Source organism: Brachyistius frenatus, unplaced genomic scaffold, assembly GCF_029030835.1.
Source record: "Brachyistius frenatus isolate BFR_SWC_R1_liver_20210118 unplaced genomic scaffold, ASM2903083v1 Contig_179, whole genome shotgun sequence".
Taxonomy (NCBI): Eukaryota; Metazoa; Chordata; class Actinopteri; family Embiotocidae; genus Brachyistius; species Brachyistius frenatus.
In genome coordinates, this window is record NW_027210778.1 from 716,459 (window position 1) to 731,382 (window position 14,924).

The 14,924-nt window shown below is 42.1% G+C and overlaps 1 protein-coding gene across 4 annotated transcripts in view; it reads left to right on the forward strand.

Moving 5' to 3' along the window:
- Positions 1–679: 679 nt before the first annotated feature.
- usp6nl (USP6 N-terminal like) overlaps positions 680–14,924 on the forward strand; it is a 57,028-nt gene continuing 42,783 nt past the window's right edge. The window contains exons 1-2 of one of the 4 annotated variants that reach the window (XM_069717731.1): positions 680–765; positions 8,012–8,118. In XM_069717731.1, the coding sequence (XP_069573832.1) occupies positions 8,115–8,118 (4 nt within the window). In that variant the 5' untranslated portion in view covers positions 680–765; positions 8,012–8,114. Of the gene's footprint in view, positions 934–999; positions 1,103–3,197; positions 3,282–8,011; positions 8,119–14,924 lie in introns of those variants that run through there. The other 3 variants (XM_069717729.1, XM_069717730.1, XM_069717732.1) reach the window with 3 other exon arrangements.

Genomic DNA, 14,924 nt, shown 5'->3' on the forward strand with positions numbered 1-14,924 from the left:
AATCTCTTAACAGTTTTAATTTAAACATTAAGCGGCAAAGTAACATTTAAACTGTCCCAGAAAAAAAAAAAAAAAAAAGTAACTTGTGTCTTGTGTGTACTTTCAGAAGTATTCAGGTCCTGTACTAATACTACACTGTAAAAAAATTAAAAATAAATAAAAAAAAAAATACTTCAATACTGAAAACCCTGATTTAAGTAAAAGTATGAATTTTATGAGCAAAATGTACTTAAAAAGTTTCAAAAGTAAAAGTACATCATTCTGCAGAAAATGCTGCCTGACAGTAAAAAAAAAGAAAAAAGTACCTCAGATTAAGTGAATTAACATAAAATGGACAGTATACAGATTTATGGGCAATTTTAGGTGCAAAATAAAAAATAAAAGTAAGTTAAAATATAATAGTTTTTTTTTTTAAGTTGGGGGAACCAACTTAAATCTTGATTGTTTTTAATTTAATGACACTTTATTGTTATAAATATGTGGTTGGGGATTGTGTTGATTGACTACTTCAGTATTTATTTATTTTTAAACACATCCCAGTGACTGTGGGGGGTCTTTCTTCATTTCTTTCTTTCTTTCTTTCCTTTTTTTTTTTATTATTATTTTTTTCCGGTTGCAGGTTGGACTGATCCGCAGCAGCAGCATCCTCCTCCTGCCGGTGAGATCCGATCAGCCCGGCGGGCGGCGCATCGCTACCTGAGCTCGGGGATCCTGCGCGGCTTCCCTCCACACAAGAGTTTGGAGAAGTGCTGGCTGGACTTCCTGGTACGGGACGGGACACCCATGGACGTTTTCTGCTGCGGTTTGTCCGGGGACGGACCCGCGGCGGTGTGATCCGAGGTGGGGGGGGGGAATAAATAATAATAATAATAATAATTTAAAAAAAATAATAATAACAAAAAAAGGTGGCCCCGCCGAGCTCCAGAGCAAAAGGTGAGGCTTTTCTTTTTTTTTTGCCCGTGAGTTTTGCGGCTCGCCGGGCGGTTGTTGTTGTTCGCTGACGACGGGAACTTGTCGAGGCTCCAGGAACAAGATAAATGCATCTGTCAGTGGAAACGGTGGCGGCACTGCGGGGCTGAATGACGGCAGCCCCCTTCAAACGGTAGCGTTTTTTTTATATATATATTTTTGGAAAGTGGAGCCGAACGTGGCGGGACTTTAACGGGCGTCTGCGTGAAACGATTCCGGTTGTTTTTACGTTTGTTAAACGGGGTACGTTGTGTTTTATTATCGGAAACTTTGTGCTTATTTGTATTCACCGAGGCCTACCTAGCCAACCCCCCCCCCCTACCTCCGCCACTGTTGAGCTGGCAGAGGAGCAGGAGAGCACTTCCGGTATCATCCTACAAAATAAAACTGGATTACTGGTATAGATAGATAGATAGAAAAAATATTAAATATAAAAAAATGTAAGGATGCACATTATATACAAATCAAAATATAATAATAATGAATTAAACTAAACAACAGTGCAACGAATTAAGCAAACAAACAGCAGCGCAATGGCGTTATTGATGTAGGACAGATTTGGCCAGAGGTGACATTATTATTTTTTTTTTTTACTAATGTTTCCCAAAGTGCAAAGTTTCAGCTTTTGAACAATGTCAACAAACATGTCTGCAACCAGAGGATATTAAATTTATTACCACGCATTGTAAAAAAAAAAATAACCAGGGAATAATCACACTTTAAATCGCGATAATCAGAGATTGTTTTGTATTTTTTCATCAAATAAAATAGAGAATAATCGACTGTCAAAATAGTGATAAATTAATCTGGTGATCAACTAATCTGTCCCCCATTTTTTACAGTATTCTTGTCCTAAACTTTTCTTTGCTGCCTCTTATTATTATTATTATTATTAATATTATTAATAGTAGTACCAGCAGCAGCAGTAGTATTGGTATTTATACTATCATATTTCAAACAAGTTTATTGTGTTTGACATGAAAGGAATCAGCACAAAGGACATGTAAACAAAGTTAAAAGTGATCACAAGAAATACCAATAAAACATAATTTATAAGTACGATCACTCCAAAATGCCTCTTGTAAAATTTGGTCTTGGCAAACTGTATATTTATAAACCTGTTTTAATAAGTATGAACGTTGGAGATTTTCAGTACCACGCCAGGTATTTTATTTTGAATTGCGAAACGCTTTAGTTCCGGTCGTAGATCGTCGTATTGTCGCTGGCTTCACGCGATCGAAACCCGCCAAGGCAGCCTCCCGCAACGGCGTCAATACGGCCGGAGGACCAATCACGGCCTCCCTTCGGCCGTAGCAGCAAGCTCCGAGGCTCCCGATTGGCTGGAGCGGCCTGTCACTCATTTTGATGAGCTTCCTAGCTGCTGCTGCTTTTCCGGCTTTTTTTTTTTTTTTAATGAATCGAAGAACTCATTTGTTTACGACGTGAAACTAGAAAAATACGTGGATATGAACGGGGGCGCGAGGAGGCGGGTTTGTGTTGCGGTTGTGTTTGATGAAGTTGACCGCTGCTGTGTTATTTCCTGCCTCGCTTTAGCGGGGATAGAGTTACCTTTGCGGCAATGTCCGTCAAGGTACTCGGAACGAGACCAATAACGGATGTGAAGCGAAGTGACTTTCAAAATAAAAGCGTGAAACGTTTCAACAGTAGGGCTATAAATGTGTATAAATCAACGTGTTTGTAAATGGCGAACAGTTGTTTTATATAATCAGTGGCAGTTGTTGATAGTTGCGTTAAACACGCAGTAAAGAGATATAAAAGAGTATAACGTGACATTTGTGGACCATGAAAGCTCGCACGCCCTGATGAGAGCGTGTCGAAGCTTGAAAACGTATATCTGAATTCATACCAGGAGCCAGTTCACCATCGAACCGCTTTGAAAAGGAACTCGCAAAATGTTAAGTGTGCATTCGTAGCAGGATTTGTCTTCCCCAAAGAAATGTACAACCTTATTTTGAAACCTTTTGGAAAGAAATGCTCCATTCAAGTGTTGCTGACTTGACGGTGGTGTGCCTTTTCAATCCTTCCTATCCCGCTTCAGGATAATGCGGCTTAACGCAGTCAGGGGCTTTGCAGTTTTGAAAACACGAGGTGTTAGTAGTAGTGCCGTGCTACAACTGCGACTGGTTTTCGAGGCTCAAAGCCGTGTACGACGCCGTTTCCACGTGCAGGACCGGACCGGTAAGATGAGGGTGAAATGACCGACCGGTATCAAGTCCAACAACCACAAACTGACGTAGTAATAAACCGATTTACTCTCCAGGCCCTCATTATCATCGTTGACGTCTGAAATGGTGAGTTCGGGCTGCGGTGGGATCAGGACGTGTTCGGGGGCAGACTTATTCGCTTTATCAGCTTTTTATTTGAAGCCATTGTGTCATTGCTGAGCTGCTTGTCTGGGGATCGGCCCTCACTTCTTTTCTTTATTTATTTTTTTCCCCGGCTGCGATGCAAAACGCAGATAGAAGGCAGTAACGACATTCCTGGTAAAAAAATAAATAAATAAATCACTTTAAAAAATGCAAAAGTGGGAAAAAACAAGACTTTACAGCCAACGATATTAAAAAGATTTAGTACGTCCCAATACTTTACACTCTGGCCGTTCTGACCCACAATCCTTTGCGGCATCGCCCGAGCCGCCGAGACAGCTGGTGGCGCTGATGCTCCGCCCACAAAAGGGAAGAAGCAGCAGCAGAAGAAGAAGAGGCTTCAAAAAAAGATGACGCGTGCTCGTTTTTTCTTTTTACTACAAAGTGGGTCAAAGTTCAAGACTCATTTTATACGATGAAGTAGTTTGTCAAAGTTGTAAACATACTACATACGTAGTTTTTAAGGGGTAGCTGTAGTACGTAGTAAAAGTACAAAAAGAAGAAATAGTACGCGATTCAGAACGGTCGTGACCTATTGCGCAACATACTTCCCTTTTTAAAACCAAGCTTCAGTTTTCACTTCCCATAATGCACCTCAACGAAACGAATCAGTCAGCCACCTGCTTTTATTGTATTTTTCTAATTTGTGAAGCAAACCATGCAACAAATTTGGGAAAATCTGATTCTCGTAGAGTCCTTGAACTCCAAGCTGCCTCCTGCCTTTGATTTATTGATTTATTTATTACCAGATCCATTTTTAAATCAGTTGTGACGCGGTTGAACGTGTCAGACACCGAATATTCCTCCGTAACCTCGCCGACCTTCATGAAACATTCAGAGAAATTAGAAGTCTTGGTTCGGTGTCTCGTTCTCAGACGCTTCGACGGCAGAACGTCAGCGTGTTTTCAGAGGTTAAAGATCTGATTAGTCTCGTCAACGCTTGACCTTTTCTTCACACAAAGCCTCCCGCTGACTTTTTATTCAAAGTCGCTGTGACATTTTCGAGACCTGCTGAACGCAGCTAATAATAGTTAACTGCGATAGTTTCTTTTCATCGTCGTCTGAAGCGCCACAGCATCATGCTTTCAGTCACGTTATTAAAATATAACTGCCTTGAATGATGGTTGTTATCCAACACAAAAACATACAAAATACTGAAGTATTAAAGAGAGAAAAAGCAGCAAATCTTAATCAGTAAAAAGATGAAGTTTTGATTCCACTTATTTCATCAGTAGTTGTGTTCTTCTAGTAGAAAAAGCATCTTTAAAGCTTTATTTTTTTATTTTTACCAATCATTGGTTTCCTGTATGTGGTCTAAATAAAGCGTTTATTTTTAGTACATTAATCTGACCATCGTGTCCACCACTGGGTTAAAAAAAACAAAACCACAACATGTCTGAGTGATCCTGGATCGGTTGCTCGGTGACCGACAGGAAATGGAAAAGGCCCGCAGTCGTCGGGATCAACGGCCTCGAATTAGTTCATCTCCTTCTGTTCCCTCGTTATCTCCGTTACAGCGTCAGCAGGGCCTCTGCAGAAACAATTGAATACGTGTGTGTGTGTGTGTGTGTGTGTGTGTGTGTGGGGGGGGGGGGGGGGGGGGGGGGGGGGGGGGGGGGGGGGTGTGTGTGTGTGTGTGTGTGTGTGTGTGTGTGTGTGTGTGTGTGTGTGTGTGTGTGTGTGTGTGTGTGTGTGTGTGAGATCGTACAAACCGGTGAACCTCAGTCCTTTAAAAAAAAAAACTCAACTACAGTTCAAAGCGTCGACGTTTTTATTTATTGAAACCTTTAAATCTTTAAGTGGAGGATTATAATCAGATGAGGTGCCGATGAGAATTAAAACAAAACGACCCAGTCTACGTAACGAATAAAAACAACAACAAAAAGAAAAGTATTTGCAGTGTTTATAGACACTTGATCAGATCGTGTACTGTGGATAATAAATAATAAATAAATGGACGTTTCTTTGGTGGTTTTTGAAGCTGGTTTTCCAGGAATCTGTCGGCGTTGCCGTCTGACTCAGCCGTCCTCCCGGCTGATCCGAGAAATGGGTACAAGTGGTGCGTGGGTGTCGAATGAGGCCTGGCTGCTGGCAGCTCGCCCAACTGTGACAGCACCTACCTGTCACTCAAAGTAACCCCGCCCTTTTAATCGGGGCATGACTTTAAGCCTTAATACAATTTAAACGTGTCTTCTATAAAAAAAAAAAAAAATTAAAAAGAAGAAAAAGACCTGCGTGGGAATCGACTCGCTTTTGGAGCTTCGCATATCCGGAGGGTTGTTGCTTAAATAAGATATTAGTGGTGAAATAAAAACGAGATTAATGTATATCAATGGCCGTTTTAATCACGTCCAAAACCGAAAAAGATATTTAATTCACTTCGTCAAAACACAATGAAAACTCTTGGAAAATTAACTTCAACAAGCAAACAACTATCAAAATCGTTGACGGCTGGATCCTCCGTTGAAACACGTGAATATTGCTGAGCTGATTTCATCGGCCGCGCTCGTCGCGTTTTCCACCGTTTTCCCCGGAAGCGAGGCTAACGGCTCGCTGGTTCACATCGCTCCCCTCGGCGTCCAGAAATGGCGAACAATTCCTGTAAAAACTCTCCGAGGCGTCGTCGCCCAGCAGCCGTCGTCGGCTGCCCGTTTACGTTTCAGCAGAATTTCGACTGACTTGGCGAGGCGGGCGGCTCACACACACACACACACACACACACACACACACACACACACACACACACACACACACACACACAGGGTTTCTGCGTTCCCTCACCGCCTTGGCACCGATGATGATCCGCTGGCTCCGTCCGCCGCTCTCTCTTTTAATGCCCGGCTTCAGAGCGGCAACACACACACGGACCAGATGCTGCTGTGTGTGTGTGTGTGTGTGTGTGTGTGTGTGTGTGTGTGTGTGTGTGTGTGTGTGTGTGTGTGTGTGTGTGTGTGTGTGTGTCAAACACGCCGAGGTTTTTGGCCCGGCGTGTTTTTGCGAAGGCCGATATGGATATTTTGGTGTTGCGATACGTCGGATTGGCGGTTTGGACCGTTTACGATTTTCCGTGTGGGTTCGACAGGTTTCCCGAAAACATGTTTTCGACCGTCTCGATTATCGTGGTGTCGTTTTATTTGTAGTTAAAACTCATAATATATATATATATATATATATATATTAAAAAAAAAAAAATTAACATTTGATGTTAAAATATTTGCAGGTTTTTTATTGAGTATTCGGAAACAGTTTGTTTGATTATTATTGATTTTTATAAATGTTATTTTTAATGATTTACCAAAAAAACAAAACCCCTAAAAGCCACAAATCCTCATTTTAAAGGCTTGAAACACAAATTGTTTGGCTTTTTTTTTTTTTAAGTTCAATCGGTGTTAAATATAGTGTTCAATTATTCTACCGATCGACTAATTGATTAATCCACCAACCGTCTTTCGGTGTGACGACGGCTCGGATTCACCGGAACGTGCTGTGACAGATTGTCGTGAACTCCGGTCAGTTAAAACGATAATCGAACACACGGGAACTACGATCCCTCGTGACCTCCGACCTTCAGGTCCTCGTTCGATTGGCCGCGTGCAGCGCCGGCTCCGTTGGCTCCCGTCTTTCGATAGCCGGCCGGTGTCTCGGCTCGACGGCGGCGGTGAACATATGGTGGATCTAATCCCTGCGGGATAAAAACCGGCCAGCTGAAACTCCTCCTGAGATCTGACTTCCTGCGACGTCTTCCATCCCGCCCTGAAAACGGCTAAATGAGGACGTTTTTAGGAGATGAATGTACAGGTGGGCGGAGCCAAAGGGTCCTTCAGGTTGTCCAATTAGATCGAGTCAGATCCCTCGCTGGCACATTGAGATCCCCCCACCACCGCCACATCTGCAGTACTCGTGCTCATGGCAACGGGGGAGGGAGGGGGACTTAATTTCTCCATCACCTGCATCATCATGTCCGCCCCCGCCTCCTCCACCAAGCATCTGCAAAGTGATCAAATGACCCGTTACTGCCGCATACGATCATCGGATTACTGTTATTTAGTCCAGTGACCAATTCGGATGGAGGCACACACACACACACACACACACACACACACACACACACACACACACACACACACACACACACACACACACACACACACACACACACACACACACACACACACACACACACACACAGCCACCCCACTCTCCTTTATCAACTGTATGTGTGTGTGTGTGTGTGTGTGTGTGTGTGTGTGTGTGTGTGTGTGTGTGTGTGTGTGTGTGTGTGTGTGTGTGAGGTGGATTTCATTGACACTTTTAAAGCATCTGTTTACTAATTGGACTTCATTTCCTTATTATTTATCTCGGTTGTTTTTAACGTGTAAAATGCCAAGAAAAAAGACGCCGACTTCAGACATCTTCAAAAATCTTGACGGCGAGCATCTTAAAGTTTTATAGTCTGAAACCCCAAAATGTTATTCAGTTATAAACGATGTGACGCAGATAAAAGGAAAATGTTTGGCAGGTTTTTCACTTGGTAAATTGGTAGCAAGCAAAAAAAAAAAAAAACGAGTGTTTTATTAAAAGATCCATATTTTTCCCCTTCAGTGTTTTCTGACTCTGCAGAAGTGGCTTCATGTTTTGTTTTTTTCCCTCCTCAGGTCATGAGTGCCTCTAGGAAACACCCAGCGGAGAAGAACCTCACCTGTCCAAAGCCCCGCCCCACCTGGGCCTCGCCCTGCCCCCCGCCCCGGGACTCCCACCATGAGTAAGTTATTTTTTTTATTTAACCTATTAATTGAAAACTGGCGGTTCATGTTTTTCGCTGTCTTTGACTTCGGCTGATTTGTTGTGGTGTGTACGTGTCTGTGTGTGTGTATCCATTTCAAATTAAAAGCACTTGTTTCAAATTAAAAGCATATACGCTACAGCCATCTACCAGGTTGTTGTCTTGTTAATACTCCAGGTTTTTATTTTAGGTGGAGCAGAGTTGTCAGGACATTTGGCTTTTGGCATATTTACATTTAAAGTTTAATTTCAACCAACAAGTGACAAGTAGCTTTTTTTTAATATTTCCACTGTGCTGGTTGGACTTTGGAGTGTTTTGAGTTTGTTTGGATGCCGGATTGGTGGTTGTTTGTTTTTTTGGAGCAGTTTAGCATCAGAAGAATCAACATCGAAAATAATGTTTTTTTTTTTATTATTATTGCACAGAAATCTTGCAACTACAAGATTATAGATGTAAATAAAAAAAAAACTCCGTTGCCCCCCACCCCATCTGCCCCCCCCACCCCACCTCCCCCCCTTGATGGTAGAAACATATGGCACAGAGGAGCAAGTGCTGCAACCGCTCACCACCTCATCCCTCATCAATCAGGCCACAAAGCATGATGGGAGGGGCCAACGCAGCGGGATGTGCACCCTATCAGTGTGTGTGTGTGTGTGTGTGTGTGTGTGTGTGTGTGTGTGTGTGTGTGTGTGTGTGTGTGTGTGTGTGTGTGTGTGTGCGCGGCATCGTGCCGCCGCCGTAATGTTGCGGCCGCACACGTCGGCTCGGCGTGAGTCATCCAGCGAAGCCCGACCGCAGTATATTCTGTTAATGTCTCATGTGTTCATACATGTGTGACATTTATCACACACACACACACACACACACACACACACACACACACACACACACACACACACACACACACACACACACACACTGCACCCGAGCAGCTGATCGTTGTCACCACACGGGGCGTGGCCTGTTTATAATCCTGCTGGATTATATAAAGGAAATTTATATCAAGAGGATTAACGAATATTGACAAAATGTCACAGTGAATATAAAATAAAATGTTTTTTTATTTAATAATCTGCTTTACAAAACACGATATGGACACTGATATTGATTCATATGAACATTACGACCACAGAGAGCGATAATAACGCGTGTAAAGCACTTTTTTTTACGACATATAATCCACATAAAGTTGGTGAATCTTTGGTAAATGTTCCTTTAAGGTGAAGTCTGGTGATGTTTGGCACCAGGTTGGATAAAAAGGCACCGGTGATGATGTGAAGCAGTCCGAGTGTTTCATAAAGATCAGAAGCACAAAAAAAAACAAAACTAAAAAACCTCAAAGTCATTTAGATGGAAAAATCTGAGAGAAACAAACAACTAGTCGTCGGCTCGCTAGTGGTGTTTCGTCGGTTGTTGTTTTTTTTATTTCCTTTGTGAAAGCGGAGATGATGATGATGATGATGATGATGATGGTGAGAGATCTTAATCAGGTTTTTTGCGTAGTGCTGCTGTCGTGCCCTTTATGTTAATCTCTCTGACATTTAATTCAGACGTGCGTGTCGTGTTAAAATGCCCTTTTTTTTTTCTTTCCTTCACACCTTCTCTAATACCGCTAATTAAAATATCTCATGATTTACCATCATTTATTTAAACCGTGAGTCCAATTAGGTCAGAATTAGTACTAACACAAATACAATGGACCAAATCAATACTTTGGTATTTAGACTCAAAAGAGACAAAAACATTTAAAGATTTTTCCCAGTTTTATATGTTGAATGTTCTCGTTTGTTTTTCGTCATTTGCTCTTTTTGATATCCGAGGGGGGGGGGTGTAGTGGGTAACCGGGGCAACATGTGAGGCGTTTACTGGCAGGCGATTGGATTAGGCAGACTGAAGGGGAGCTCTGAGAGGTTTAACCCGATTACAGGCCTTTTCTTTTGCACACTCTGTCAGCCAAACACAAACAGGTGTGTGTGTGTGTGTGTGTGTGTGTGTGTGTGTGTGTGTGTGTGTGTGTGTGTGTGTGTGTGTGTGTGTGTGTGTGTGTGTGTGTGTGTGTGTGTGTGTGTGACCTGAAAGACACTTCCATACAAAAAACAATCTGGACTTTTAAACTTGTTAAAAAAAATACTCCTAACAATGTTGAAAAAAATGTCCGAAAAAGCAAAAAATACAAAAAGTCAAATAGAATCAAACATCATCGACGTAAAGAGAAACGATTTTAAAAAGGAATAAAAAATTTAAAAAAAAAACAATCATCAGAAGTTGTTTCAAAGTGTTTGCATCTAATTTATTATTATTTTTGGAAATGATAACGTCTCAGCCAGACTTATTTTGACAAAAACAAATTAAATGGAGTAAAACAGTCGGACAGAAAAAGACAACAGACGAACAAACCTCACGTGTTGTTGTTGTTGTTGTTGTTGTTGTCGTCTTAAGGTGACCTGAATGCTGCTCTTTCTGTGTTCCATTATTCATCTCAACCTTTTTGATAGACTCGCCTGGAGATGGTTGACGATGTTGATATCCTGAGCTAATTACCTTAATTACCCCCCCGACAACACACACACACACACACACACACACACACACACACACACACACACACACACACACACACACACACACATAAAGAGCCGGCGGCACGGGGCAGGGCGGGGTTCGTTTCCTCCAACGAGTCTCTTAACGAGGACGGGTGACTCACTCCGGATGGTCTGAAGTTTAGTGGAAAAAAAAAGACAAATAAATAAATAAAAGGAGACGGTAGGAAGGCTGCTGTAAATTCACTTCTCTCTGTTTTTGGCGGTCTCACCGGGGTTCTCAAAGTGGGGTGCAGGGACCCCTGAGGGGGCGTGGATGGGGCTCCAGGTGTGCAGTGGAAAGGATAAGCTCTGTGATTATTATTTTATTTTTTAGAGCTGTGTGAAAGCTTTCATCCCAGCTGGGACCAAATAAATAAATAAATAAAGTGGGATAGTAGATGCAGGGCTTTTAGCATCATTTCAAATGCTAAGCCAACATGAAATGAACGCGGTCGTTATGCTGATTATAATGTGGTGTCTGGTCCAAACTGGGCTGTGATGCAACATAGAAGAAGAAGAACATCTGGTAATAATACTCTTCTGTCTGTAGATAATGAACTACCAACCTCCCCAACTGGCTCCGTGAAACGTTGTCCTGCAAAATATCTCTGCATCCCGCTCGAAAAATATTACTTCGGTGAAAGTGTGTTTGGGAAATTAACAAAATAAAAGTAAAAGTACTAATTTTGCAGAAACAATGACCGATCTAAATGTCATGTATACACGCATCAAAACTCGCCTCATCGAGTTAAACCTCTCTTATCCGTCATCCGGCTCGTCTCCTCTCGTAATTACCTGAATTAAAAGCCGAAACAAAAGAGTCAAATCTCGTCTGAAGCGGTTAAAATTGGTTAAAATCCAGATTTCTCATATTTAACGTTCAAATATTAACATTTATGTGGCTTCACAGATTTGATGCTAATTTACTGATGAAGCCCATTTAAAAATGTCATTTTCAGGTCAGATGTGAAGCTTTTTATCACTTGAACACACACACACACACACACACACACACACACACACACACACACACACACACACACACACACACACACACACACACACACACACACCTTCATCCCTGCCTGTCAGAGGAAGACTGATGATGTCATCGGTGGTCTGGGTGTGATTGCAGGATAATTATCTTCTCAAAGCCTCATCTGGTCTCCATCTGCTGGACTACGGGGGTTTAAACCACAGAGGACAAAAAAAAAAGAAAGTCTTTGGACATTAAACATCCCACTCGACCGGCAGGATCTATTAAAAGCCGTCTGAGAGTGCAGGTTCCTTTCTGCAGGACTCCTTCGGCTTTCGAGGGAAAGAAGATGGTTATTAACTCGAGCTCCAAATAGCTCTTAGCGGAAAAATAGAAACGCCGCTTCGATGGAGGCGCGTTGAGTCCGGTTACCACCCAACAGGTTGGAGGAAGGCTGTTTCGAGTCCAACACAAACTGGAGGAGCACTGACCTCCGCCAAGGTCAACGGTCCGTTAAAAAAAACACCAAAAAAAACACCACCTCTGTATGAAGTCTGGAAATATTTCTAAAGCGTTTTTTACATTTTCCTTCCTTTTTAAACTCCAGTCACTTCCGGTTTTTCCGTTTAGCTGTCAGGTGGTTTGTTTTGATGGTGAGAGGATATCTTGGTTAATAATGAGTTTTGTTTCTGAAAGGCTATTTTTATGCCGTGATGTTTTCATCAGAGCTTCTTGTTGATGCTTTTTTTTTTTATTATTTTGCTGAAGATTTGTGTGAATTTTACAAAATTGCGAGCAAATTTTTTCACCATTTTTAAAATTTTTTTGATTTACCTTAATTAACCGCAAGATTACAATTTCAAATCAGGCAGCTAGTTTTCCTGTAATTCAGCTGAAAAACACACAAAAAACACCATGAAAACTTCACCGAAAACATAAATAATGTTCTCAATATACAGCAGTTACACCAAAAAGAATATTTTGCATACACCTACTTTTTTTTTTTCATGCAAGAGGAAGCAAAACACTGAATGTAATGTCAGTCAACACACTAGAAACTTATTGTTAAAGTCCACTGTAATTGTCATTTGTATGGAATCACAGCAGCGTCTGTGTGGTTGTTGTTTTTAAAATGTAATATTTAACCAGAAGACTGGAAGTCAACGAGACAGATTACAGACGTGATATATAACTTGTTAAATGTTTAACGTCGCAGGCAGACTTTGCTGCAGTTAACCAGGCTGCAGATCTTTTATTAAAAACGTGTGCGATCTCTATATTCTCATATAGTTGGTTGTTGCATTTAAAGGCTTTTTTTCTTTTGTTGACCATGTTTCAGTTTCAGAAAACATCCAGTTTCAGAAAATAACAGTCATAAAACTGCAGTTTGCTGCTCTGCGGTTGCGCAACAGAACTAAATCAGCAAAGTTGTTGTCGTTCTGAGAAATATTTTCTCGTTTTGGTTTGTTTGTGTTTGTTCCCGTCGAGAACGCCACATTTCGCGACCACACTTTGAAGGCAGCGTTTGTTCCTGTGAGTGTGTTTGTTTGTTTTTTTCTTCTTCCTGTTAAACCCCCTTAAGCTCTGAAGTGATGATGACACGTCTACATGGTGCGAAAGTGTGTCGTCTTGCTTCACACCGAGCTCCTCGTAGTTGGAGCCTCCGTGCCTGAATGGCTGGAGGCTAATTACGCCAAAAGATCGGTATTTTGTTTCTTGGGAAAAGGCCAGAGGACCCAAGGAGCCGTTTTCGGTTTATTGTCGTCACGCAGGTCGGGCGGGTTTATTCAGACCCGCCGTGTTTCCTCCTCTTCAAGGACGCGCCACCTTACCGCCGGGATTAAGATTAGTCCAGATTTTATAACAGATGACATGCTGTTTTCATTAACGCCCCCGTGTCACATCCACATGCTCAAAAGGTCTCCCGACAGACGGGGATGTGGAGGGGGCGGAGCCTGCGGTCGACAGGCCGCCTCCAGCGTGACATTAACTCCGAGGCTTTATGAACGCTGGATTTTCACCTCGGCAGCAAAAGCGGCCATTAAATGTGTTGTTTACTCCCGCAGCGCTACTGGTTGTCTTTTTTTTTTTTTTACCCACAGTTCAATTTGTTTTGAGGGATTTCACCGAAGCAGAAGCCATCAAATAGGAATTGATTCGTTGTTGCTTCCCATTCAAAACGACACGACTCGGCGCTGTACGAGCTGTTGTTTTCTTTTAACATCTGAAAGTATATATTCAGTACAGCTTGTTGGCAAAAAATAAATAAATATCACTGCAACATTGAGCCCTCTTGCGGTGACGGGAGGTGTGTGTGTGTGTGTGTGTGTGTGTGTGTGTGTGTGTGTGTGTGTGTGTGTGTGTGTGTGTGTGTGTGTGTGTGTGTGTGTGTGTGTGTGTGTGTGTGTGTGTGTGTGTGGTTGTGTGTTAGTTGGAGGGGGGGGTTACAGGAAGGAAGTCTTGCTGGAATATGATTACATCTCCCAGTAAACAGGGCAGCGGGAGGAAATGGATCCACCGAGGCGGTCCGCAGGGCATCGGCGTGTTCCTGCTGAAGAGAGGCAGAGAGATTTAATATGATGTCACTGAAACAACGCACACGCATGTAGATGATAACAAACCTGAACCGTGTCGGTGTCACGCTTTGCTTCAGCTACACGGAAAGGAAATTGAGGTGCGTTAGGTTCAGACAACGAAACCACGAGGTGAGGTTTAGGAAAATAAAATAAAAACGACTTGGGTTAGAAGATGATGGTGCTTTGGGGTCCTGAAGCTGCTTGTTTCTGGTCCCCACCAGTAGTTTGGATTTATAGTGGCTTTCTATGCTGTTCTTTTCTCTCTCAGCTCTCCTGTCAACCTGTTAAAAAGACAGTTTTTCTTCTTGAGGTTTTTTTTTTTATATTGTTTAAGGGGAGGTTTTCCAACCAGCTATATATATGTTCGTATATTTACCACATGGAAGTTGAATACGTTTTTTTGTTTTGTACGTAACCTGCTACTTTTGCTTTCTCAGAAAGTCCTCGTGTTTGACCGCGGTCATACTTGCGTGTACTTTTCACGCCGAGGCGAAAGCAAAGCGTGACACTGACACGGTATCCTCTACCTGACATCCGTATTACATGCTTTGATGGAAAAAGTCCACTTACTATTTTTTTAATAGTAAAAGTAAAAGGTTTTTAAATTTTAAAAAAGAAAGGAATAATTCTTTCAAACAGATCTCGATGCCG